At 39.2% G+C, this 26,583-nt stretch overlaps 1 protein-coding gene across 1 annotated transcript; it reads right to left on the bottom strand.

The window, feature by feature from the left end:
• Positions 1-665: 665 nt before the first annotated feature.
• LOC142078764 (kinesin-like protein KIF20A) lies at positions 666-26,233 on the bottom strand. Its single transcript, XM_075141835.1, has 18 exons — positions 25,628-26,233; positions 24,422-24,496; positions 21,500-21,619; positions 20,446-20,584; positions 20,163-20,347; positions 16,547-16,643; positions 15,868-16,065; positions 15,672-15,783; positions 13,921-13,992; positions 11,729-11,875; positions 10,943-11,108; positions 9,485-9,652; positions 8,682-8,821; positions 7,283-7,448; positions 5,542-5,659; positions 5,392-5,459; positions 3,600-3,719; positions 666-1,526 (listed from the first exon to the last, which is right to left on the bottom strand). Exons 1-18 carry the CDS (start codon positions 25,757-25,759, stop codon positions 1,251-1,253), a joined length of 2,499 nt encoding a protein of 832 aa, XP_074997936.1. The 5' UTR covers positions 25,760-26,233; the 3' UTR covers positions 666-1,250.
• Positions 26,234-26,583: the final 350 nt, after the last annotated feature.

Here is a 26,583-nt window from a genome sequence, read left to right as displayed (position 1 = left end):
TATTTAACAGAAACAGTTCAAAACATGAAAACAGCACTGGCTCAAGCGCTGCATCTCCAACCTGGTTAAAGACATGTCAGAGCCATTACTTACCACTGCATTTGCACAGACCAACCCAAAACTCAAAAGACCTGGCAAGAACATTCGCACCAGAGCAGGGCTATTCTCAGCGTCAGGCGGGAAGGCTGCACCACCTAGTGTCCCCACAGGGAGGGAGAGGTTCTTGCTCTGAACTGGGTCCCCTTCCACTATGAGAAACAGCATTACAGCAACTGATCAATCCAATTTACTTACAGATTCTGCCTTGTTCTCGAGCAATTCTCCTGCACTTACAGGCTGGTACTTTCACAGTAGTTAGGAAAAAAACTCTCACTGACTGAAATGGCTCTAAGAAAGCTATTTCAAATTTTGTCATGCTGCAGTCTTCCTTCCTTGAGTTACTAGATTAAGGTAAGTAATATAATCAGATCAATGATTCTTTCAAACTCAAGAACATCATACCTCAATCACCACAATCATTTGGCCTCTAAGTTTATGATCTTTCCTTACTTGATTTCACCCATTTTCTCACCTTTATAAAATGAACAGTCAGAGCTTAATTTAGCAATGGAAAATTTTATTATAAATAGATTTTTCAAAGTTTAATGCATATTCTTAGTGGAAATTCAAATGATATTAAAAAAAGTTCCTTTACAAAGCCAAGTTAGCTGACAAATCGCAAGGAGCCAGATTAGACCTCCTGTTGTTGCCTCTTTTATGAGGCCTTATGTTTAGCAATTTGCTCAGTTTGGTCCCAAGATGCAACTTCCAGGTCAAAGCCAGAATATTAACTGAAGAACCAAGCTATTTCAACTACTTGAGATTAAGCTTACAAGCCATCCGATTTCTAGGAATCAACAATGAAAATTATATACTTTATTTAAAAAGGTAACAAAAGCAGCAGATGAGGAACATCCCACATTGCATGAATCACACATTTATCAGTATAGAAGACCATGATATCAGTTACTCAAGAATTAAAACTATATATATCTATTTCTCAAATCACTATATCAACAGTAAAAGCACAAGTTTAGGTCTATACTTACATAGCTCTAAATTCAACCTTGCTTCAATTAAAACAGTTCTGTATTTAAAATTTTTCTGTCTGTTAACATCACAGTGAAGATGGCATCTGAGAATGAGAAAAAGCTACCAACAGTTTAAGATTGATAAAGAAGCCCAGTAATTGCACACTGATTAATCAAATACTATTCTTTTGCTTTATGAGCCAACAGTACTTGTTTTCTTGAAGAGGACGAAGCATCTTCATACTTCCCCCAGCCTTTACCAAGAGGTGTACTAGCAGTGGCCGCTACTGTGGACTTCAGGTTAGCCAACAAACCTTTCCTGGGTTTTTGTTGTTTTGGCTCCTCTATAGAGCAATGCTTTTTCCGTCCCTCAAGTTCTTTTTGCAGGGAAGACACTGTTTCTTCAAGCTCAAGAACACGTTTAGCCCAGTTCTGAAGACTGTTTATTTCTTGATCCTATGAGGATAAGGCTGTGTTAGGTATGTGAACACTCCAAAGCCTTTTTCATGTAGTTAATTTTCTGTTTCAGCTTATTTTACTACACCAGTAAACACTCCTGTTATTACTATGCTAAATGGCTATTCAGTACCCATTTCTTCTGAATTACTTCTATGTAATTTAAAGAACAGCAAACTACAAGGCCATCAGATCCAGTTAGAGGCTAAGTCTGACTGAAGAAGCTGATGCTAAAATGCTTAGCCACACTATGCAAAGAATTGCTGCTTTTCAAGGAACCAAATAAAGAAGGCTTTCCTGTCTTAAGCTGCAATTACTGAAAGCAAAACTGGTCAAATCAAAAGTTACCGTAGTCGTAAGTCTGCTAACCAGGACTGAGTAAATGCTTTGAGTGGGCAGAATACAGAGTCTTAAAGATGCTCTCTAATCCTTATGGTTAACAAAAAGTCACCTTCCTATGTCTTGGAACCAATTAAGAAACAAAGTTCAAGAAGAATAATTTTCAGTTTCAGACTTAGACTAAAAAGCATGCAGAAGGTAATTTAATGTTCAGAGGAAAACTTCACCAAGCAGTCTTATACCTGCCTTGCTTCATTTGCAGATTACAAATGAGGCATAAATGCAAAGTGTCAAGAGTTCAAAATTTTCATTTATTATTTAGGAATCTAATTGATGTCCGAAGTCAGATGCTGTCAACTTTATGAAGTCCCTGCTTTTGAAGGCAAGCTTTCTTCTATTTCAGTATTAAATAGTTTACCTGCCCGTATCTCTTTCCCAGCTTGGTCACGTCTGCAGGAGTGTCAGTACAGCTTTAAAGCCATAGATCCTCAGGTCTTGTTGCACTAACATTTGTGCACTCACAGCTTGCTTGCCCTCAGCAAAACACTTCATGGCTAGAGTTCCAAGTGGTATTTTCTTTGCTTGACAATAATTTGTGGCATCTTTAGATTAGCAAGAGTTGTCAGCATGGAGTTATCCTATTGACCAAGTCTATCACTTAAATTGAAAAATGAATCTTGTCTTACAAGATACAAAGTCAAGGAGTGAAACACAAGGGCTCTGAGCTCATAATTCAGGAAGGTAGAGACAGAAAAAAGGAAAGCAAAAAAAACCAACCTAAGTAAAAACATTATGCTAACATAGAACCATAGAATAGTTTGGGTTGGAAGGGACCTTTAAAGGTCATCTAGTCCAACCTCCCTGCAATGAGCAGGGACATCTTCAACTAGATCAGGTTGCTCAGAGCCCTGTCCAACCTGACCTTGAATGTTCCCAGGGATGGGGCATCTACCACCTCTCTGGGCAACCCATTCCAGTGTTTCACCACTTAATTGTAAAAAATTTCTTCCTTATATCTAGTCTGAATCTACCCTCTTTTAGTTTAAATCCATTCCCCCTTGTCCTGTCACAACAGGCCCTGCTAAAAAGTTTGTCCCCATCTTTCTTACAAGCCTCCACTTAAGTACTGAAAGGCTGCAATAAGGTCTCCCTGGAGCCTTCTCTTCTCCAGGCTGAACAACCCCAATTCTCAGCCTTTCTTCATAGGAGAGGTGTTCCATCCCCCTGATCATTTTTGTGGCCCTCCTCTGGACCCGCTCCAACAGGTCCATGTCTTTCCTGTGCTGAAGGCTCCAGAGCTGGACGCAGTACTCCCGGTGGGGTCTCCCAGAGTAGAGTAGAGGGGCAGAATCACCTCCCTCGACCTGCTGGCCACGCTTCTTTTGATGCGGCCCAGGATAGGGTTGGCTTTCTGGGCTGAGAGTGCACATTGCTGGCTCATGTCCAGCTTTTCATCCACCAGCACCCCCAAATCCTTCTTGGCAGGGCTGCTCTCAATCCCTTCATCCCCCAGCCTGTTTTAACCCTGGGGGTTGCCCCAACCCAGGTGCAGGACCTTGCACTTGGCCTTGTTGAACCTCATGAGGTTCACACGGGCCCACTTCTTGAGCTTGTCCAGGTCCCTCTGGGTGGCATCCTGTCCCTTAAGACTGAATGGTGTACAAAGATGCAGAAACATCCAGTACAACTATAGATACAAGCCATATTAAAGTTGCTTTTAAATTGTTGACAAACCTTGAGCATGATTGTATGCTTCAGTTGACTGTTCTCTTCTGCCATTTTTCTGTAGCCTTCATTAGCTTCTAGCAGGGTTTCATTTAATTTTTGTATTTTAAACTTCAGAGATTTTATAAGCTGAAAATAAAACCCATACAGAATGAAGTTCAAGACAGCACGTTTTATATGAATTTTTTTTATGACTAGAACTCATACAGACACTGTAAGAATTTCTGTTTAATATGGAACAGTGCAAACCGCAAGATCAAAGCAATGAAGACAAAGCCTGCTTCTCTCAACCTCCTATGTCCCAACCCATCATTTCTAGTGATAAAATTCAGCTGGAGCATTTAAGGGCTGTTCTGCTGAAGCTATTAGATTTACACACACCTGTCAATCAAAGAACAGCCACACAGACTAAGCTACTTCTGGAACAGTCTGCTCCTTTTCAGCAAGGGTAGTTAAAAGAATGCTCTTGTCTCATTAACACTATTCATTTAATGAATTGGAGCACAGTTACAACAGAAGACCCCACCTTTCTGGTGGGAATATTGGTGATTAAGTCTTGAGAGGGAAAAGAAACTCTGAACCAGCAAAATTAATGTTATATCATTAATTTACTTCTACAAAGTTAGAGAGAAAATATCTAGATTGAAAAAAACCAAAACAACCTTTGCCCATATTTAATGGCTGAATGAGGGAAGAAAAAAAAGTAGTGAATTACTCATCACACATGCACAGATATGTGAGGCAAAGCAGCAGAAGGATGCACTGATGGAACCAACTGCTTTAAACTGCTCTCACTTCAGTTATTGCCAGGCAGCAATCCCATCATTCTAACACTTTCTAGCCACACAAAACAATCAATACTGTATCCCCATATCAAGCATAAAAGCCAAAGTTTCTTTTAGCATCAAAATTTGAAATTGACATAGGAAATGGAAAATTATGTAGAACTCTCAAGAACAGGAGTGGAAAACAAATGCCAGGGCCGTAACACGAGACATTAAACTTGGTAAGGAAAAAGTTATTTTTGGAGTACACTTTCTCAACAGAAAGGGATTTAAGTTCACTTTCCATTTACATGGTTTATTAGAACCAGCTGGAACTGTTTCTCCAACCTCTGCTCCTATTTGTTATTAGTGAAAGGAACAAGGCTTGTCTCTTCCCATCCTCTTTAAACATGGGAAACTAATTGTAGCCTTACAAGAAGTTCATTGAAGGTATTGACTAAAAATGCATACCTAAAAATAATTAATATTTGTTTTCCATAACACAGCCTGAAGCTCCTAATTTCCACCTCTATATGCTATTCAGAACATGAGGATCTTGTTTGTTTGAAGAACAGAGACATTACCCTTTACTTAAGTTTAAGGCGATAGTGGAGTTCAGTACTTACAGAAAGAACTAGTTTAAGGCCCTATTTCAGCTTTAGACCTAAACTGTTACCAGATTCTGTAACTGTTCCCCTGTGCACGATCAGGCAGCATTTCAGGAAGGAAAGCACTGAGGCCATGGCAGCAATGTTTGCAACACATTCCAATACAAGGCTATACATACTTCCCTACTTCCAACTCACACCATGTGACTTGTTACAGCAGTAGATGCCTTTACAAACTAGAGTAAAGTCACAACACAGCCAACCTCTGGCAAAAGTCATCCACAATTGGGCAAGGGCTTTTTGTAAACCTGATGCCCATTTGCAGGAAATTTTCGTGCTTTTGTCTACCATGCAGATCTTGAAGCATTGAACCATGCCAGAGCTTAGGACCATTATCCCCAGATCTGTTAAATACTAAGCAAGAGCTACCTCTTCTTTCTCTCTGCATTGTTTCTGCAATCCTTCATTGGCTCTCTTCATCATCTTGGTCATAAGATCTATAGGCAAAAGAAAAGTTTGCTTGTTTATACACAATACCAAAAGTAAAATGAACTTTGAATATCCATATTAGATTCCTACCGAGTTCCATGTTATTTTCAGTAGCCAGTATATCTGAATTCGGACTTCCCAGAGCCAACAGCCTCCCTGACTGTTCATCAAGCTGCCTTTCCAACTGCAGTATTTTACTCTCTCTATCCTGAAAAAAGAAGGGTACATGGTAGAATTTGTCTAAATTTCTGCTTAACCTGATGCACTGCTGCACGTCCTTCAATTATACTACACATGTATATTCAGTTTTAAAATCATTTCAGGTGGAAGTTGTGATGGTTATGGTTGAGAAATCACAGTAAGGAATAATACTCAGATCATGAGACCTTCTAGAAGGAAGTTACTTTAAACAGGAGTCAACTCTTCCAGCCTGAAGATTTCCAAACTGTATTAAAAGTAACTATATGGCAGAAAGGAAACTTTAGTGCATCTGTGTTAACACTGTTGCCAGTTAGCTTGCTAAATAAGGAAGAACATATTTCATAGAACTAAGTTTTAATCTCAATCTCTTTTTCAGTACCTGTCCAATTGCGAGGGCAGTATTTCAGAGTGAGAAATCAAACAAGAGTCACCATCAAGAAAAGTTATTAATTTAATTCTGGTTCTCTGAAGCTGCCCGCTCAGATTTCATGTTGTGCTTTCCTTTGTCAATCAAGAATTTTCCATCCCAGGGATTTCATCGGTTTCTTATTCGACTTGCTACCAAGACTATCTTGTTCTTTGAATCTTCCCTTATGCAGCCTTGTGGCTAGTGTAAGAGGCAGCTATAAATCCAGAGGGCACTATTAAAGCTCTTTTCCTCCACCCCAACATAGTGTATAGCTAGGACTTAAGCGAACATAAAAACAGAGTCTAAGTGGGGAAAAAAGACAAGTGTGAAGGAGCTGGAAAAACAGAGGCCATTACACAATACAGTGTTGCTTGTCAGCACCTGACTAGAGAGTTGTAAAAGCGGAAATGTTCATATATCACAATCTACAACAGAAAGCCACTTCCCTCATGCCTTGAAAGGAACCTGCCTACCAGTGGAGTGAGATGTCTTATCGGTTCCTGGACAGGAGAGTGCAATGAGAAAGCACCTCTGGTGTATACCACAATTGTTCTATTCTTCCACTACAGACCTTCTGAAAAGACTGAGACCCACAGGTCTCACCTGTTGCCTGGATGCACTTAGCTATCTATGCAGAGGCTAGAAGTAAAGACTGCTAGAGTTGCACATGGCTAACATGGCTCAGTTGCAAAAGGAATAGCAACTTACTGATGCCAACTCTGAGCAGTTTCCAGGTATAAGTACATTTAGGATATTAAGTTCTCTCCTGCATAAAGTTTGATTTCTCATCACAGTTTCTTATCCCACAATCCTCCCTCTAGACCTTCAGAGCAGAGATCCATTATAATTAAAATAGCTACCCTGAATAGTACTGAATTCCCCACCAGCCCTTTTAGACTAGCTTTTTACTCTACGCTCTACAATCCCAAGGACCTCCACAAAGCCAGACTGCTGTACACACCATCCCTCTAGGTGTTCCAATCATTGCACTACAGAGATAAAGATGACTTAGAGTTAATTGAGCTGTGCCCTCAAAGATCAGGAAGTTTAGGTATACACTACAGGTAGTGTTAGACAGAAGACATCTCTATCCTTATGGTTAGCACTGGACACCAGAACAGCTAGGCTGAACATTTAGGATTCCCAAATGATTCTGTTAAGAAAAAGCAAAGTTTACAGTTAAGAGGCTAGCATGCATTTTTTAGCAGCAGTCAAGTATACCTCAACTTTCTCTTGTTCAGCTAGAAATTCTTCTATGGGAACATAATGGTCTTCAATTTGTTCCATTGCACACAAATATGCATGTTTCTTGATGGCCTCTTTATACATTTCAAATTTGCTCTCCAGTTTTTCTTCATAACTGTCTTTCATATCTTCCAAGCGGTTACTGAGGAGAACATGTTAGTTTTATTTAATATATTACTATTCCAGCTATTACAATTTGACTACGTGTTCAACTGCCAATATCAAAGTTATTCATCTAATCATAAATAGTGAAGTTAAGAGACCAAGAAGTACTTTTCTCCTTTTTATTCTCAGTGATCCTACAGACGTGCACCAAGGCATAACTTCTACTTGGCATATACCAAGAAAAGTGCTATAGAAGAACACATACTTAAGATCTGTCAAACAAAAGTTTTATAAAAAAAAAAATCCACCAACATGTAGTGATAGATATGACTACACCCAATTAGACCTAATATTTGAAGCACATTTCCTGGGAGTGCCTTTCACATTGGGTGGTTGTTCCCCCTCACCACCACCATTAAAGATAAATGTCAAATTCATTTTGCCTTATTATTTCTATACATTACACATTACTCCTGTCACAATTTAAAAAAAAATGCCCCAGCAGTGACACAGAACATCACTTCAGAGAAAAAGTATCACTGCTGTTTCATGTGTTTGGCCAAAGGTACCCAAACAATTTTAAAGTCAGTGCAGTTAAGCCATAGTGTGTTCAGCTGACAACTTAACTTGGGGTTAAGTCTCTGTTAGCAATTCAAACAGTAGGAAACTGATTTCAAGAAGAGAAGAGTTAAGAGGAAGTGAATTCAGCTTGAGCAATCTGGACACACTCGAAAAAAATCCCCAAATTAGTAACATCAATGCAAGCAGCCACAGTAATTTATAAGATAGTAAGCTAACAATGGTTCGTAAGTCATCCAGGAGCAAGAATCCAGGAGAGCTCAAAGAGATACAATCCAAACTACCTTAAGCACATGCATGCATATTAACATGACCAAGTGTAAGTTTTGGAACAATCACAAGCCTCAGTGGGGTACCTCTAACAGTCTTCCACATCTGCTAAACACTAATAACAAGTCAGGACAATCTCCAGTAATTACAAATTAAACAGAAAAGTTCAACAGAAAGCAGCATAACTTTTTCATTGTACATGGGAAGAGGCTGATTTGTACAAGTTTATTTTAATGTTCCTTCTTCCCTTTTCATCAGAAGCTTTGAAACTGTCCAGCCCTAACTCCTCTAAGTAACATGAGTATGCATGTCTTGCATATACATATATATGTATATACATACATATGTGCATATATAAAAATGTATGCATTTATATCTGTGGAATCCTTTCAGTCTTGAAGAGGACTGCAATATGACTTGCCTCCAGGCTTCCTCTGTTTCCAACAGCTGTTGGAACATTGCTTCTCCCATCTCTCTACGTATCTTCACCTCCAGGAGGAGTTTACTTTGCCTTTCTGCAACTAGCTTCTCCTTTAGGTTCTCTGTAGTTTTCAAGAGATCCTAAATTTAACATATTTCAGTTCAGAAAACAAGCTAGAAACACATATTTATATGCATGTCAAATGAAATATTCATACAGACAGCCATCCACAGAGGGCATTTCTACAAGCCTATGTTTTCAGGGGGGCTGCACCAAAGGTTAAATATTTTCAAACATGAATTTCTACTGCAAAGACAACCTTTCTCCATCTTGATGGTTTCTGCTATCAAAAAGTTTACTACTGTTTTGGCATTTGAATATTGATTTGTACAACCGTTTAGCATAAAGCCTACTTGATTTTTACAGTTTATTGCTCTTAGATTGTATAGCTTTGTTTTTAAAATGCTGCATCTTGACTTGTTCCCGCTGTTCCCAAAAGAGCACAGACAACTAACTAATGTTGTTTTAAACACACATACTGCTTCCTTACTCTTCTTGTTGAGCAACCAGTTGAATTCCAAATTTAGCACTTGACCTAACTAGAAAGCCGCAGGCAGCTTTCCACAGCTACACTTGTTCCCTCAGAACTAGACCACTAAGTCTAGGTCTGCCTGACACGGAGCAGAAGCTTACAGTTCTCATTTGATACAGCTTCCAGCACTTCCCTTATGGTAAAAGATTCTAATATTAGAACTAATAGCAATGGCTTTCTTGGGTACAATTTTGAGTAGATGTGTATCTACCTCATGACTCAGAATGGTGATGTCCACATCCTCTTCTACGGAGGTTTCAGTACTGTCAGGAAAGTCATCTACAGATGTGTTAGCAAAGTGTATGATACGTTTGCCATCGCCTCCAACTAACTTGGGTGGAAAGTAACCAAAACTTTTGGGTAGGATTGTCTGGATTACCTGGAAAATCCAGAGTTGGATGCATTGGTTTGTCAGTGCTGTCAATATTGCAGATATCAGAATACTAGGAAGAAGTGGCATGAATGCATTGTTGTATTTATACTATATTTAATGATTACAAGAACACACAAGAACAAAATTTTACATGGCTTTTAACAGACAAAAAGATCTATCAATACAAATATAAGACTTTGGTACTCTAACAAAGTGAAAATGGGAAAAAATATCTACTAACAAACTTAGCATGCTTGTCTAGGTGTTGGTGTAGTTTCCTGGAAAGTTAATGAAAAGCAGCAAATCCCTAAAACACTTGCTCCTTCCTGAAATACTGTGACAAGGATACAGCAATTCATGCTAGTTTACGTAAAGATTTTAAGTATATATGTCATAGGACAATGTATCAGTGTAGCTGATCCTCAGTGCATGCTCTTATCTTATGATGAAAGTTGCAGCTGAACAGAATTAGAAAAATCTTTCTCTCAGATCTTAATAGACATGCCGTTACAGACTTGGAACATGTCAGAACTAATCCATGGTTCCACACTAGAAATGGACTTTATTTATGCCATGAAACAGTATAGCTCACATCCCACTCCCTGCATGAAGCAGCTTCTAGGGAAGCTGAATGAACTTAAGACCAAACATCAGCCCCAAGTCCTGAATTTAATGGGAGGCTGACAAGCAGAGCTACCAGAAAAAGCATGAAAGCATGTACATTTAGCAGAGTTTTTTGCCTTCAAAGGAGGGGAGCACGCTACCTTAAAACATTAACTTACAAATAAGTCTTCCATTTTTGTTTGTTATTAATTACTTGCACTTGCCAAATAGGAGCAATGCAGGCACAAGAGATCTCATTCAGACTACAAAATAAGAGGCTACTACCACTACTAGCTGTCCAAGAAGTTTTGAACAATTGTCATCTTGTGCAACAGATGCTTAACTGCACACAGGTTAAACAATTCATCAAAAGCTTGAATCAATATTTTGCATTTGTTCAGATATATGGTATAACCAGTCATATCTGAAAGTGCTCTGACTACTTTTTACAGAATGTCTGTGGTGTAGACCTGAACAAGCCACAGACAGCTGCAGCTATCTTAACTTCTTACCACAAGTAGGTTTAAGAATGGGCAACACTACTAGAAGCCTTTTAGAGGGAAGCCATATGCAGAAGAATTAATATGATGCATCAAAAGTCCTAATCACACTCAAGTCCATACAACCTGATCATTTCACAAACCAATTGTAGCAAAGAATGCAGAATAGCAGAGAAAGTAGATGCACTCTTACCTGTTTGGCAATAGCTGAAAATTTCATTACATGTAGTGTTTCATCATATGTGGAAGCATGCTGATTAATGTTTACAATCATACAAGCTTTGCCTTTTCCACAAAAGAATGGCTGAAGCAGACGAGTCAATTTGCTCTCTCTGAACGGAATATAGCTCGGCTTCAACCTCATGGAAAAAAGAATACTAAAATTGTGGAACAAAAAATTGTAAAAGGCCCATGCAATACTGTAACTTAGGTTAATTCTGTTTCTCTTTCAGAAACAGATCCAGTAGGATGCTCATATTTAAGCCTAAGCTGTTTCACATCAAAGAGCAAGGTCTTTCCTGGATCTCATAAGCTTACAAAAAATGAAACTATTTAAAAGTAAAAGAAGCAAAAAGTGTCTGCATCACAGCTCCCTAGTGTTGAAAAACAGATCCTGGAACAAGCTGAAGGCTAAGTACAGGATTATCTGCAACTGTCAAATGAGTCCACCTGTGTAATTTGGAGGTGGAAGGGAAGAGGACAAACCAGGATATCTGTACACAAAGCATATTGCTCATATGCACACACTGAAAAAAGCTTGGTAGTTTGCTGCTAATTGCCTTTTATTGTTCTCCACAAAAAAACAGTTTTAGAGAAAGAATGTTCATTTCAGGTTTTCCAGTGACACCTGGAAAAAGGGCAGCTTACAAGATTTTGATGTGTATTTTTCTTTGACCATGTGAATCCCTTGCAGGAACATAAAGGGATGCTTAGGGTTTCAACTGAAAACTCAGCATGTTGTTTACAACTTATCACTTACTTCGGATTTTGATTTTGCTTCAGTGCTGCAATGCATTTTCCAAGAATATGAAGAGAATTATTAATATTTCCTGCTTCTTTTAGTCTGTCTCCAAAGGCTTGTGTTTTGTTACACCTCTCTGATCCAGCCAAGTCACAGAAAGACAACCTGCATGAAAGAATTATCCAGGACACGCATACAAACTTACTTCTCAACAGTATGAAAATAGAACTGCATGTCTTTTTATTTCTTTATATGTCTAAAGTGTAAATGACTCAGCCTACCTAGATCACAGAGTAAGTTGTACTTTAATGTTGACACTTTGTATGGAACACACTACGCAAGGTTTTTAGGATAACAGCGCTAACCTATCTCCCCACTGCATCTAAAGATACTTGAACGAGATTGCTGCTCCTAAGACAGTCTATTCAGCACATTCAAAGAAGTCTGCTTGTAGGCTTCATTTAAAACTTTGTAAGCATTCTTACATAAAGAATTCAGTTTAGGAACCCAAATTTTGTTGCAATCCTAAAATGCATGCTTCCAGACAAGACGAATTTCTGAAATAGTTTTGCATAGTGGGGCTATACTACAGAAGCACTTTGATTGTCACCAGTTCCAGCACTGGCAAGATAGTAGTCAGCTTCGATACACTGCAGTCTGCCTCTTTTGGATGCAGAACAATTTGTCTCCTATTGCAAATAAGAGGCCAGAAGTCCTTCCCAGATTACCTTAGAGCTCTTTGGCTATAGAGCTACTAAGTGCTCTATAATGATATTCTTAACAGTGATAAAAGTGCTACTAAGCTCAGGCCACTGAGTTGTCCCTCATGGTACAACAGGTCACAATCAGAGACAATTATCCTGGATAAAGAAGGAATTTCATCACTTTTACTTAATATAAAGAAATCCCTTGAAATACAGGAATTTATGTAACCCAACCATTACTCACTTATACATACATAAAGTATACATAAAGTATTTATTTACATATTTACATAAAGTAACACCTTTGTAAGATCATAGCCTTTCACACAGTTGAAATAAGTACATGTTAATACTACACATATTAATAAGGCACATATTTCAACTGTGTGAAAGGCTATGATCTTATGATCTTTATCCTTTTCAGTACAAGATGAAGAGCTTTTTTTCCTTCCTTAAGCAACGTACAAACTCTGTCATTCATCTAACAGCTGCTGCAAGCTTTGCCAGGGGAATACACCAAGACACAGAACAGCATAGAATACAGACATAGTCATTTCCTCAAGTTATCTTTCCTTAGAGTATTTATCACCATAACGTCTGACATTAAAAGGTGTTATCTCACAGTGAGGTATATTTATTACCAAATCTGCTCAGCAGAGACAAGAGAGAAATCAGTAGGAGCTATGACTAAACTAAAACACTCTGTTCAGGACCGTCCTCATTTTTCCGTATCAAGCTAAATGGACAATTAATCAGGGAAAAGAGAAACGAAAAAGCTATCTAAATGGCTTCAAGCAGCTCCAAGCCACTTCCTCTAAATCACAAAAGAACAGAGAGGTGTAAGGACTTAGCACTGCTCTCACACAGTGCACCTACATTAGCATTTTAGATCAGGAGAACAGTTTTTAAGCAAATCACCTCTTAGTGTAGATTGTACCATGGAGCAGTCCCAGAGCACGTCACCTGCATTCTTTTTGGATGACAGACTTGAATTTGCATTACAGGAGCACATCAAATGTGCTGCCACAAACATTCAATTCATAAACTCTAGTCTGGTCCCAAAGTAGAAAGACCCAAGGAGCAAGCTATGCCAGTGTGTCTTCAGCACACACTGCTGCGCTCAGACCTTAGAGATTAGCATCTATCAGCCCTCCATTTGAATTCTGATTACCAGAATATATAGTGTGGTATTACAACGTACTACTCTGTCCCCATCTCCCCATTATGTAAGACAATATACATATATTTCCCTCAATTTATACATTACCAACAGAGTTTTAACACGTTCCTTCAGCCAAACCTTAACAGAATAAGAGAGACAGGGAAACACTTCTACACCTGTCCCTATCAGGTTTCCAGTCAGTTTTATGCAATCCATGGAGTTCTGATTTCCTTCTCAGCTGTCACAGGATTTATTAAAAGAAAGTTCACCAGTTTAGCATGCTCACACCTTATCAACTTTTCTAAAGAATTTAGATTTGGTAATCAGCTGAAGCATTTACTTACTCTGAAACTCCAAGAACACGTGGCTGATGCTCATCAGTTAGCTTCAGTAGCCTGATTGAAAATATACTGTGACTGGAATGGAAAGAAGTCCTTTTTAATAACCACAATTATGAAAATTAAGCAGTCACTGAAGCAAAGTAAAATTTGTACACTACAGAAAGTTTCAGTGAAGAAAGAACAAGAATTAATTCACTAATTTACATTAGTTACTTCGCAATGCATTCATTTAGCAGCAAAAAGCAGCAATAAAAGTTGTATTTTATGACTTTCCGTTTCTTTCAGTACAGGAAAGGGAAAAATATCACATGAAGCCTACAAGCTCTCTTGGAGAAAGAACAATCCAGTTCACTTAAGCCTACTTAAGTGAAGTACTGATCGGAAGATCAGTAGTACTCAGGTAGCCACCTCATGTACAAACTTTAGACAGTATCTGAACTCAGTAAACCTGAAGAATTAACTTCTTAGAAATAGAAATAAATAGATGGGGGTGAAGGGAACAAGTTAAGGTTCGACAGTCCTGTAATTTTGCCTACTTCAACATACACAGTTATTTGTTCAGTTTTGAAATTATTCTGTTTTCTAGAAAGGTTGAATGTGTAACACTTGAAAATCCAGTTATTCTGTTTTAGATATCAAGCTACAAAGGCAGTGGACAAACTGTCTGAAACCAAAGAAAATCCCAGAACCAGAAGTGCCCTGTCCCCAGTTTATCCAGTAAATCAGGAAGCACAAAAGACAAACTTCTCTAGTATATATTTAAAGCAGTGCTTTACTCTTCAGCACCAACCCACAATTTAAGAATGAAGTTTCTAAAAAAACCAAAACCAAACAAAAACACGATTTAGAAACAAGCTAAGTAGAAGTCAGCATATTCTCTGGAGCAAAAGGAGGACATGCTAGGCACAAAACTCTGCCAGAAAAACACAGTTCTTTTCTGCACTACTTTAGGCTTGAGAGAAATTCACGTGGAATCATAGCATGAAAGTTAATGGCAGCTGTCTTTAGCTAATACAGAACAGCATAACTCTTGCTTCTTAGAGAAAAACCAGGCTTAGTATCACTATGATTATATTAGCTAAATATACAACATGGCCCTTCCACACTTAAAGGACAAATTAATAAGAGGGCATTAAAATCAAGTAGAAGGCATTTTCAACAGGAAGTATACCACCTTCTCCATTTATTTCCTCCCACTCCATCAAACCAGATTCTCCCCAACCCATCTCCCAAAGCTGAGTAAGAGCTAGGGGCTTAATTCTTAAGATACCAAGTAAGCTCAGCTAGAACACAGCAATTTAAGAGCATCTAGATAATCTAGCAGCACTGAAAGGTACTGCATGACTCACTCCTTCCTACATCCCCTACTGACAGTCTCCAGGTTTCCAAGAATTATACTGTCAGTGATGAAGAATTATCCAACTTTTCCTTCAACATCCTCACACAGCCATTCCCACTCAGCACCATTAGCATTTGCCAAGATGTATAGCCCTGTTGGCACTCAAAAATGAATGTGATTTGATCTTTCTGGTTGTCCAAAGCCATGAATAGCAACCCAAGTCCAGCTACTATTAAAGTCACAGGGCCTCTCCTATCTTTCTTCCAGAAAGAATTTCATAAAACCAGAGTAATCAAGGAAAGTCTTAAGCTATTATTGAAGAGTGGCTCATTTCAAACATATTCTGAAGTCTTCTCCTCCCTCCCCTTCCTCCCTCCCCTTAAAAGAGACAGAGTATGCTTATAGAGGAACAAACCTCCTACTTGACTGCTCGTTCATTCTAGTACAAGCATAGCTTCGGTTCTTGTTTCCTATTTTTAGTATTTTACAGGCTTCTTCAGTGCTCTGAATGTTAATCCACTTTAAGTCTGTGAAAAGAGACCTTTTATATACACTTCTGATCATCAAAGAAGTTCTGTGAAACTGTCGAGGTCATAAAACAGTATTATTACCTTTAATATAAGAATTTCCTCCTTGATCCTCACAAATTCTTAAGACTCTACGCTTTTGAGTTTTTGATGTAGACAATACATTTAATAGGTCATACACATATTCATTATAAATTTCACAAAAGGAAATCCACACAGATGCTTGTGTTCTTTGGTGTATATTCGTCCTATATACATCAAGTGGAAGAAAGTTGTTCTCTGCTAACCCAAAACAGAGAAAGAGTTCAATGATCAAACAACTCATTGGTAAGTTTTAATTGCAGTATATAGAACCTTCTAAAAGGAGGCTGCTTGTACATATCTGTGTTGTACAATGAGATACACAATACTGCATAACTTTGAGTTTACCCAAGAACATTCAAACCTCTCAGCAGTCACCTGTAACCAGAACATGCCCAAGTTCTAAGCTATTGCCCCCGTCTACCACAAGCTTCCAGCAGCTTATACATTAGCTTTGCAGAACTAATGCTCCCTCTTCCCCCAAAAGGAGCAAAGCTATCAAAATAGTTTTACATTGTTACTCTTTCTCCTGAGTCGAGCCATTAAAATTTGGTTAAAAAAACTATATCTATTTACTTTGTAGTATAATATAGAGATTTTTTAATCCACCAAGTTACCCACTTATATTCCTAAGTTTCTATTCTTTTTTTTTTCCCCACAAAATTTTTCCACTTCATTTTACCTAGTGAATCAGAAGGAAGACTTTTTGAAGTACAGTTGGAAGAAGCCGACTCCACATGACACATATTTGTAATAGTATTTGAGATGCTTTCTGTCTCCTTGAGAAAATAAGAGACCGTTACATCCACATGAATGGACTATGAGAATAGCCAAAGTAAAAAATGACAGTAATTCCAGTATTTAAGATTTAAATATTGAAATAGTATTAAGTGTTAAGCCACCCTTACTCTGGCTGCAAATGAAATGTTTTTAACAACACCAAACTAAAATCAGTAAATGCTTTCCCTTACAAGAATTATTTCTCTCTGCTACTCCCAGCAACCTGTTTGGAGACCAATTGCTGCTAACATAGGAGACTTACTGGACAGTTCTGGGAGAACCAAGATCCTCTGTCAGACTGCGACAGCCCAGAATCCCTTTATGAACTACTGGACAAATCTGAACAGCATTTCAGTCAACAAAAAGAACTGGAAAAGTAAATTTCTTTCAGGGGCAGGGTGGTGGGCAAAAGACAGACTAAAGGAGCAGAGATTCCTAATTTGCCTGCTTGTTGCCAATCACTTTTGCAAATCACAGGCTTGTGCTACATCTGTGAGAGTTTGAGTCAAACTTACTTTAAGACCTCAGACAGAGTGAAATGAAGCTTCATAAAGGACTTAAAGATCTGATAAACCAACAGTCTATGTTCGTTTAATTCAGACTGAATTAAAAGGCAATTAAAAATCCTGGACAGATAACAGCACAGTTTCTTTAAGTACACATATTTGCTGAATTTCTTTACATCAACAAAATTATTTAAAAACCTGCCAAGACTTGTCAAAGCATAGGCTTCAAATTACCCCTAGGAAAACTGGTGTAACGAAGTAGCAACTCCCACTATTTAGAGATTTCAACATCTCCACGTACTACCTCCCTCCCTGTATTTTATATACTGATATAAATTTTCATTAGGACATTCACCCTGATTTCCCAAAATCCAGTCCTGATAGAGGGTCATCCTACAGCAGAAGAGGGGAACAGATTCAAAGAAGTAAACCTTAATCTTCTAGGTATTAGAATGCAGTGCTAAGTTCATTACGGATTGTCTGCTGATCCCTGTATTACTCACTTGGTATATTCAAAATGGAATTTTTACAAATAGAAAAGTATGAAGCCACACTTTCAGATCTTCCATTTTCAAGATAAATAGCATATGATTTTGTTGTAATTTATTTTATAAATGACCATTTTGCAAAGACTGCACTGTCTATACATTTATGTTGCTTGAGTAGTTACAAGTATAACCACAAGCATGGATTCTATTCATTCTGTTTGTATAGTACAAAGCAGGATTCTATTCATTCTGTTTGTAAAGTACAAAGCCGAATTCTAAAGCAGGGTAAGGGACTGACATGCACGACACATCTATGCATGTCAAAAATGTAATGGAAAGTAAAAAACCCAGTACCACAGTACTTGTTCACGTGATAAGTTTTTGTAAAGATATTTCAACAAAACTGAGCGAATTAGCTATGTTGCTAAACTGTTCTTCAAATCACAAGACCAAATACAGAAAAGAACATGAAGATGACTGCCTGAAAACAAGTGGGAACAGGAACTGACATTGTTTGCCAGCGACAGAAGCTGACATTTAATAGCAAACACGAGGACAGGTGGGAATAGGAATGCAAGTAAAGCAGCTTTTAATCCAGTAAAAACCAGTATTTAATCCAGTGAATAGAACAGGTAAAAGGAAGGAAAGGGAGGGTGTGAACCATGCCAGGCAAGAGTTTTTGCAGTATATACAGCTTTCTCTGTATAGAGAACGTAAACAGGAGAACATTAAATACAAGGGTATTGCAGTAACTCAGAGCAGTTTAAACTGAGAGAATGAAAGGAACAGGACATGTAAACTGAGCCTGGGAAAAGGGCCTACAGAAATCCATGTAAACCAAAACCAAGCCCACCAAACCGTATCTGCTCTCAGATTACAAGCTTGAGTGAACATCCGAACAGTGATGCTATTCACAAGCTATCAAGCACAGCTTCAGTACTGGGGATAGCTTAGCCATCACTGTGTACGCATTGTAACACATAAGCAAGGTCTGGTCATGTATTATTTTCTAGATGCATTTTTACCTTTCCTTCTTGATGGTGGAGTCTTGCTTGCTTTGCACTGTAGTGCATCAGCATCTAGATCACCTACTGCAACATTCAGTAACTAAACTACTAATAAAGTCAGACGGTGATTTAACAGGAATATTTGTAAAGTATGGAGTTATATTCAAAATAAGATATTTCTTATCTAGAGAAATTCTTATTTCTTCTGTTCTAGACCTTGAGCTCCTGCTTGTTCCTTCTTGCAAGCTTGTAGGTTGCATAAAGTTTTTTAAAATGTTTACCTACTATCCTCCTGACCATCTCAATTTTTCTTCAAGACCCTCACCCCTGTGCATACACACACACAGTGTGAGTAAGCTTTTAAGACACTCTCAAAATAAATATGCGATCTTTAGCATCTTTTATATTTTTCAGCTGAGGTCTTTCCTCAAAAGTTAACCAGACTCAGCCAACAAAGTTCTGTTTGCAGAGTTTAAATTAAGCAATAGAATTTAGAGTGGAACTTTACATACAAATTTGATTCATAGAAGGATATTCTTTCAGAGCTATCTGGAGTACTTTAACAACTAAAGACCACAGAAAAAAGAAAACCCAGTCAATCATTACGTCTATACTTCCCAGAATTCATTCAGAGTTGCTTTGAATCATAACCCCAAAATGCAGTAGGCTCACAGTTCAGGTTAAAAATGTTCTGAACATAAGGAAAAAAAGCCAGACATTTTGTGACAATTTGCAACTGGGCTTAGAAGTTTAGAACAGTCACACACACAAGAGTGCCCATTTTTCTGGCGAGACCCATTTCTTACACTGGAAAGAGAAATTACTAGATAATGAGAACAGGAGGCTGCCACAGTAAAGGCTCCTCTACTGTACCTTCAGAGACCAGAGTTAAAGATACATACAATCTTATAAAGCAGGCTGTAATCCTTTTAGGAAATTCATTTCGTGGCATCTCACTTCACTTGCTGTATCAGAAAAGTTTCTTTATGAACTTACATAAATCACAGGTTTACCAACTCTTTAATCTGCCTTAAGACAGTCTTCCACAAAAAAGGACTCTTCTGCCTTCTTCGCTGCCCCTGCTAAGACATTGCTATGAACTCTCCTGAGCTAGTACTGGAATTTGAGCAATTGCCCACAGATCCAGCCTGGGAACCTGACCCGAAAGACGTTTCACTTAACAAGAAGCAGGTTTTAGATAGGTCAGCTTTCAGAGACTTGTCAAGGGCTAGTGTGACCACAGTGTCAGAACTGCTTCTCTATGGCAACCCTGGCTTTGCAATGGTTTTTGGTTTGAACTGTGTGCTGCCTGCTGGAGAAAGTTCTTCCAGTTTGCCCTGAGCTCCAAAAAAAAGCCAGTTGCCTTATTATTCCAAGGTTTACCAAGTATTCATACTGTAGGTTTATCTAAATCTAAAGAATCAATAGTGAAACAGAGCTTTTATTAAAGACAGTCTGTTAGACAGGAAGTTTTTAAGAAGCTTCATTCAGTAACAAGGAAGTATTTGGTCACTGACCTCTTTCAATGATGTAAGAATAGCAGTTTTTATGGCTTCTTCTTGCTTAACTTGTGCATCTTCTAGTTTCTTAACATCGTTGCTCAAATATGGTTTGAAGTTCATCTTCAGGTAATGTCTTCCCCTTATGTGGTTAAAAATCACATCAAGTGAGCGAGGTAAAATACCACAGTCTTTTGAAGTCCCTTAAAAGTAACAAAAGATAAAATATAGACATTCATACAAACTTCTCATTGGATTTTGACTTGGTTGTTATATATGCTTTTTGGCAAACATTTTATACCTTGGATAGTGAATGTCTTGCCTGCATTTGTAACCCCATAAGTAAACACCAGTCCATTCACTCCATTAACATACGCTCTTATTATCTCTTTCATTGAGCCTTCAAAAAATTCACTCTGAGTAGTTTCTGGTCCAAAGACCTTGAAGAAGGGAAAAAAAAAAAGAAGAGAAAGAAAAAAAGGAGTGATAAATGGCACCAAGAAGCTTAATATGTCAAAATATTAAGCACTGATTAATAGCGACTAGTTTTTCAGAGCAAGCTGAGTAGGATATACCAGCTTAGTTTTCTGTCTTGCCTGAACCCCTTCTGATTCAATGTTTTCTCTTGGGTTCTCATAGGATGCCTGCTTAATTCTGAGAGGCACTCAGGTTTCCACTTATTTTTGAATATTTTCCTACTCCTAAAATAAACTACTCGGAATGCTACTGAGCACATACTGTTTAGTGGATACTTTCAAGAGCTCTGCTAGCGATGCACAACTCCCTCCTCACTCCGTACCAGTCACCCACAATTGATGAGAAGATCAGCATTACAACAGTCTAAATGACTCAACACCTGGAGCTGTTTATGTTTTGATGCTGTAAGAACAGAAGTTCGTGCAGTAGGTAACAGTGTTAAGAAACTTACTTCCAGTATAAAAGGTTTAAGCAGTTAGGCTGCTATTCTTTCAAAACCAAGTCCCTAAACACAGGCTTACGTAAGTCCCTTTAAACAGGTGATTTCCTGTAACACTTCCTAGACAAGGGCATCTGCAGGAACAGCAGAACCACTGTAAGTTTGTGCCTACAAGAAGCTTCTGTGGCATCTAATCAAAGAAAACAACAGAGCTACCAAAGAAGCTTCCTTGTCTCATCTAATAGGCACCTCCATTGTCATACAGCTTTCCGGACAGGCTAACAGTGAATAATAAGCAGTCTGGATTTTTAAGGCAAGTACCACCACATGTAATTCAAAGAAGAAAAATAACATTGCAAGATACAGTAGAAAATTCAATTTTTATCATTACAGTGGGAAAAAAAATGTATAACTAAAAATTAGAAAAAAGTTTGCCTACCTGAGAAAAGGTGAACCTGTGCACAGAATGACCAATCCCTCTTTCACTGTTTTTCATTGCAGAAGACTCTTTGGGTGCATTAAGAATTACTGTCTGAGGATCTTCAACAGTTACACAACCCTTAAAAAACAAGACAAGGTAAACCAAAACACCACACAAAATTATTTAGGAAGAAAGCTATCTGGAGGGGAAAAAAAAACCACACCAACAAACTAAAACCAAAAAACAACAAAACCCCGAGTGTTTTCACCTATTTATCAGAGCTACAAAGAGTTGCAAAATTTACATATAATCTCTCTTGAGGCATGTAGCAACTACAGAGATATCCACTTCACATGAAAGCCAGAGTGTAGACAAAGTTAAGGCAGTCATCTAGAGTTTTCTAAGAGGTATAAAATTTTTCTAGGATTCCTTCCAGCAACTTTTTTTTTTTTTAAACACTTTCTAAACCCTAGTATTTTGTTATTGTGGCTTGCACAATCCTAGCTATGAAAACAAAGCTATATAGAAATCTACCGGTTTTCCACTTCAATCACTTCAAGTGTGAAACAAGCTACAACCAGCATAAATAAAGTAAAATAGTTTGAAGCATTATCCTTTGATTGATAGATGGTGTTATCAGTAATGAAGAAAACTAAGTTAGTTTCAAGTAATTTGATTGCTCAATTACTGATATTTCCCAATTAAGTAAAGGGGAGATGCAATTACCTCGCACTCACTAACTAGATGAATGTAGAATGCAGTATCCCAGGAAAATTTATTTTACACCAGACAGGCTACCAAAAATACAAACTGAACTACCAGTATAGCTTAACAGTGTCTTGAACCATCAGCCGCAAGGATTGATTATAACTAAATCTGACATTTATGTTCAGAGGCCAGCCAGAGCTGGTAAGACTAACAATCCATGTGTAACATGTACATAGCAAGTACTGCTCTTCCTAGGCGTCTCAATTAATGAGTCTGTTTATCAACTGGTATAGAAGTTCTAAGAAGCTGGGTACTGAATTTAGCCCAATCACTTGCTCACAGTGCTAGGCTCTAAATCCGTATACTCTTTAACATTCCTCCCACATTGCCAGGAACAAGAATGCAGGTCAGGTGTGCTGAATCCTAGAGAGCTACAGAAGAATCCAACATCAGCAGCATGTGCCATCAGCTGCCACTGGCCTCATAGATGCTCGTGAGTAGAGGCTTGAAGTAGTCAGATCTGCAGAGCTGGAATCCAGCTGGTAACACGTCACTCTCGTTGTCTCCCCCAGCTAATCCCGCAGGTAAGTTGTCAGCAGTGGGACCACTTCTGGCACTGTACACATCATTCATATCCAAAGAGCAGAACTTCCTGCTCTCCCATGGGTGACTCCAGAGAATGACTGGCAGTTGTATTAAGAGTACAGAATTTCATCCAGAACTCTTAAGTTTTACTTGCATAAATCATTATCTCTATAAGCAACAACAGATCAGTTAACCTGTTGACCATCTCTGTTTAAAGCACCTGTTGACCATCTCTGTTTAAAGCTATAAGAAACAGGGCTTGGGTTCTACTTTTTTCTTTTCTTGTTCCATATTTGGAACAAAGATGCTTTCCTGAAAATTATGCATGGCAGGGAAGAAAAAAGAACACAAAATTAAGTTGATCTCTCATTGATTATAGAGATGGGAAGGGGTTTTTGTTTGGTTGGTGGTTTTTTTTTTTTCCATTTGTTACCAACCATCTTCCTCACAGGTTCAGGTGCTAGTTAAAAGAGTAGAAAACATTGAAGACATTGAAGATCTTTCAAGCATTCATAGTTTTTGGAGGCTGAGGAAAAAGCCTTCATACCATGCAAAACAGGTTATACAGCTAATATGTTGGAAGATCAACTATTTCATCATGAACTACATGAAGTAGTAGAGCTTTAAAAAAATCTAGTCCAAACTTCAACACTTACTTTTTTCCTCCCTCCCTGCTTTTAAGAACAAGTAGCTTCACTAATGGTCAGGTAGTCAGAAATTTCCCATTCCAAAGAGGAACAAGATAAACAGCTCTTAAAACAATTTGATTTTGTAAATCAATTTATCCTTACGGCCAGCTCAGATTGCTGAATAATACCAAACTGGAAGCATTGTGGCAGTGCATACTACTCAACAAGAACTGCCTAAGGAAAGGTGAATGGAAGTTGAGGGGGGGAAAAAAAAATATCTAAGTGAAAAAGATACAAAAGTTCCAACTCTGGCAGATCAAATGCAAGAACACATTTTAAAAAAGCAAATCGCAAGAAGCAAATCAGAACTAACATTAAATCCTCCTCGAAATAGATCAGGAACAAGAGGTCTACCAGAGAGCCTGTGAGACCCTGCGAACAGGAGGGCTGAGAGATATGCTGTAGACACCTTGTCCTCCAAGGACAGCTAAATGAATTCTTTGCATCAGTATTCACAATGAATGGGGGGGGTTGGGGGGAAGGAGTATTTCTATGTGTTTGCATGTGCACATGTATGTCTGTGTAAAACGCTGAAGCATCTGAATCTGACAGTATAAACCCTAGAGGTTACAGGAAAAATTTGAGAGTATGAGCAGCAAGTCACCGTGATGAGGTAGCAGACTATTCAGGCATTCCAAAGAAACTCAAGGGTCAGATACCTGAATTAATGCTAGAATTGCATAATCTTTTCCATGAAACTCCTTCGTTTCTTGAGTCAAGAGTGACACCAACTTTTAAATAACATACCCAGTGGAATTTTGCAGAGCTACAGGTGGGCGTGTCTGTACCATGCAAATTAGTAAAAATTGTGATTAAAATAAAAAAGTCACATTTATCCAGGTGTCCACTAATTCTATTTGGAAGCAGTACACTGCTTTTATAAAAGAAAGTCCCAGTTTACAATACTAGGTGTTCTTTGGTGGAGAAGAAAAACTTATTTCTTAATTCTCCAACTAACCTGAGATTCATGGTTTTCAAGCTCTCCCATAGAAAAGGGCCTCACTCTCAAGAAGACTTTCAAAGGCTGATATGCCTGTTCATTAAAAAACAAAAATACACAGTTATAACAGCCGTTTTTTAAACAGAACACCCCCAAATCATATTAGCATACATCTCTGATGCAGTATTTCCTATGTTATCTTACTGCCTCACTTTCTCCTTCCTTGTGAAGTTCAGACCCTAAGCTTTCATTTGCTTCTTTACCTCCTAATGTCCTTAAGTAACCCTGTTTTTGTTCTCCGTTCCCCCCTTAGTATTCTTCTATAACAAAACCAAGATTTTGATTTAAAAAGAGCACGCTATTGGAAGTGTAAACTGCACTGCTTCCACCTTCTGGTCTCCCTCTATATTGAATTCAAGCTGTATTTTCTAACAGCTGCTCTGCAGTACTGCACTTCCATTTTGCATGGAGCATGTTCAGTTGATAGATTGACACATTCTTAGCCTCAGGAGGCCGCTTCATTACCACCATCCAGGCACTAGCCCCTCATCTTCCTCACAGCAACAACCATGAAACAGTTCTCAGTTGCTAAGGTGGGCTTTTCCATCCCATACCATTATACAAAGGTCTCCCTATCCAGGTGAAGTGATAATAGCAGGGAGATTTCTAGAGGGATCCCAGCATTCTTTCCTCACGGAGCTTCAAACTCCCTACTTTGGCAACTTCATTCAGCAGATGGATTTACCAGAGGTCTCCACAGCCCTCCCATGACCAGCAGTCCACTAATCATACACAATTGAGTCACCTGAGGAAACCTACCATTCTGAAAAAGCAGAGATGGCTATGCTACCTTCAAAAGTGTACTGCAGCACAGCATTATAGATTTTTATTTCCAAGCACCTAACAAGCTTTCCACAAGGATCTATATCCTTCTTTAGCTTACCAAAAAAAAAAACAGTACAGTCGCATTACATTCAAAGTGCAATTACTGAAGTCTTTACTTCCTTCTCAAAAGCTTAGCACAACACATAGCATTGACCATCTGCATTTGCTACTGGCTATGATCTATTTGTAAGCAATAAGAAGTAAACAGAAGTATCAAACACATCTTGGGGGCAGAGAAATACAGCAGTTTTTACCAAAGAAATATTTGCCAGCATTAAAGCTTTTTTTTTTTTTAAAAAAAAGCATAATCAGAAAACACATTACAAAACCAATCCACACCTCCTTTTCCTCTGTATTAGGCAATACTGTTGACTCCATAGGTGAGGGTTTACCCGCTACATTCAGAAAAGAAACTGATTCCAACGCATCAGATACTTCTGCAGAAACATAGTTTTTCCCCTCATCATCCATTGTTCCGTGCAAAGCAACTTGTAAGGGGAAGAAAAAAAAAAACCCATCATTTTCTCACAGAACAGGCAAAAATACAGAGAGCAAAATGGAGATCACAGTAGCTTGTATATAAACAAGCACTTCTGAAAAAAATAAGGTCCTCTAAAGAAGTTTCGGAGTATGAAGGAACTTTAAAAAAACAACTGACAGTTGGGTTATACTAAGAAACATGCAAGTGAAACCAAACTGCCTAACTACTGTTGGGCATCACTCTCATCCACCTGCAAGCGCCGGCCGCTGCCTGTAACCCCCACCCCTGAAAGGCTCAACACTCCCCAGGCGTCAGGGACTCGGATACCAGGCCCAGGCCCGCACTCCGCCCCGAGGCCACTGTGCCCTGCCTCAATGAACCGTCGGCTCGGACAAGGCTCCGTTCGCACGCAGGAAAAGGACGGCCTCGGGGGACCGGGCAGGCACCGCCAGGCGGGCGCACCCCCCTCAGGCAAGCGGAGGCGGCAGTCCCGCCCGTGCGCCGGGCTGGGCCCCGCGGCGGCCGCCAGCCGCGGCACGCGGCAAGGCTTCAAGCCGCGCGCCACCGGGCGACCGCTCGCGCGGTACCAACCGCCGCTACCTTGCCGCGCGCGGGAACCCGCGAAACACCCGCCGCGCGGGCGGCGGAGGCAGCATTTGGGCGGGGGGAAGGCGGGCGCTGATTGGCCGAACGAGAGGGAGCGGGCGGGGTGGAGCGGCAGTGACGGACAGGCCCGTGCGGGCACAGGCCCGGCTCCCTCCGCCCGGCAGGGGGCGCCGCCGCACAGCGCAAGGCAGCCGCCGCGCCGCCAGTC

Source organism: Calonectris borealis, chromosome 2, assembly GCF_964195595.1.
Source record: "Calonectris borealis chromosome 2, bCalBor7.hap1.2, whole genome shotgun sequence".
In the NCBI taxonomy this organism is placed as follows: Eukaryota; Metazoa; Chordata; class Aves; order Procellariiformes; family Procellariidae; genus Calonectris; species Calonectris borealis.
The sequence above is the reverse complement of the archived record's forward strand: the minus strand, read 5'-3'. Positions and strand labels throughout refer to the sequence as shown.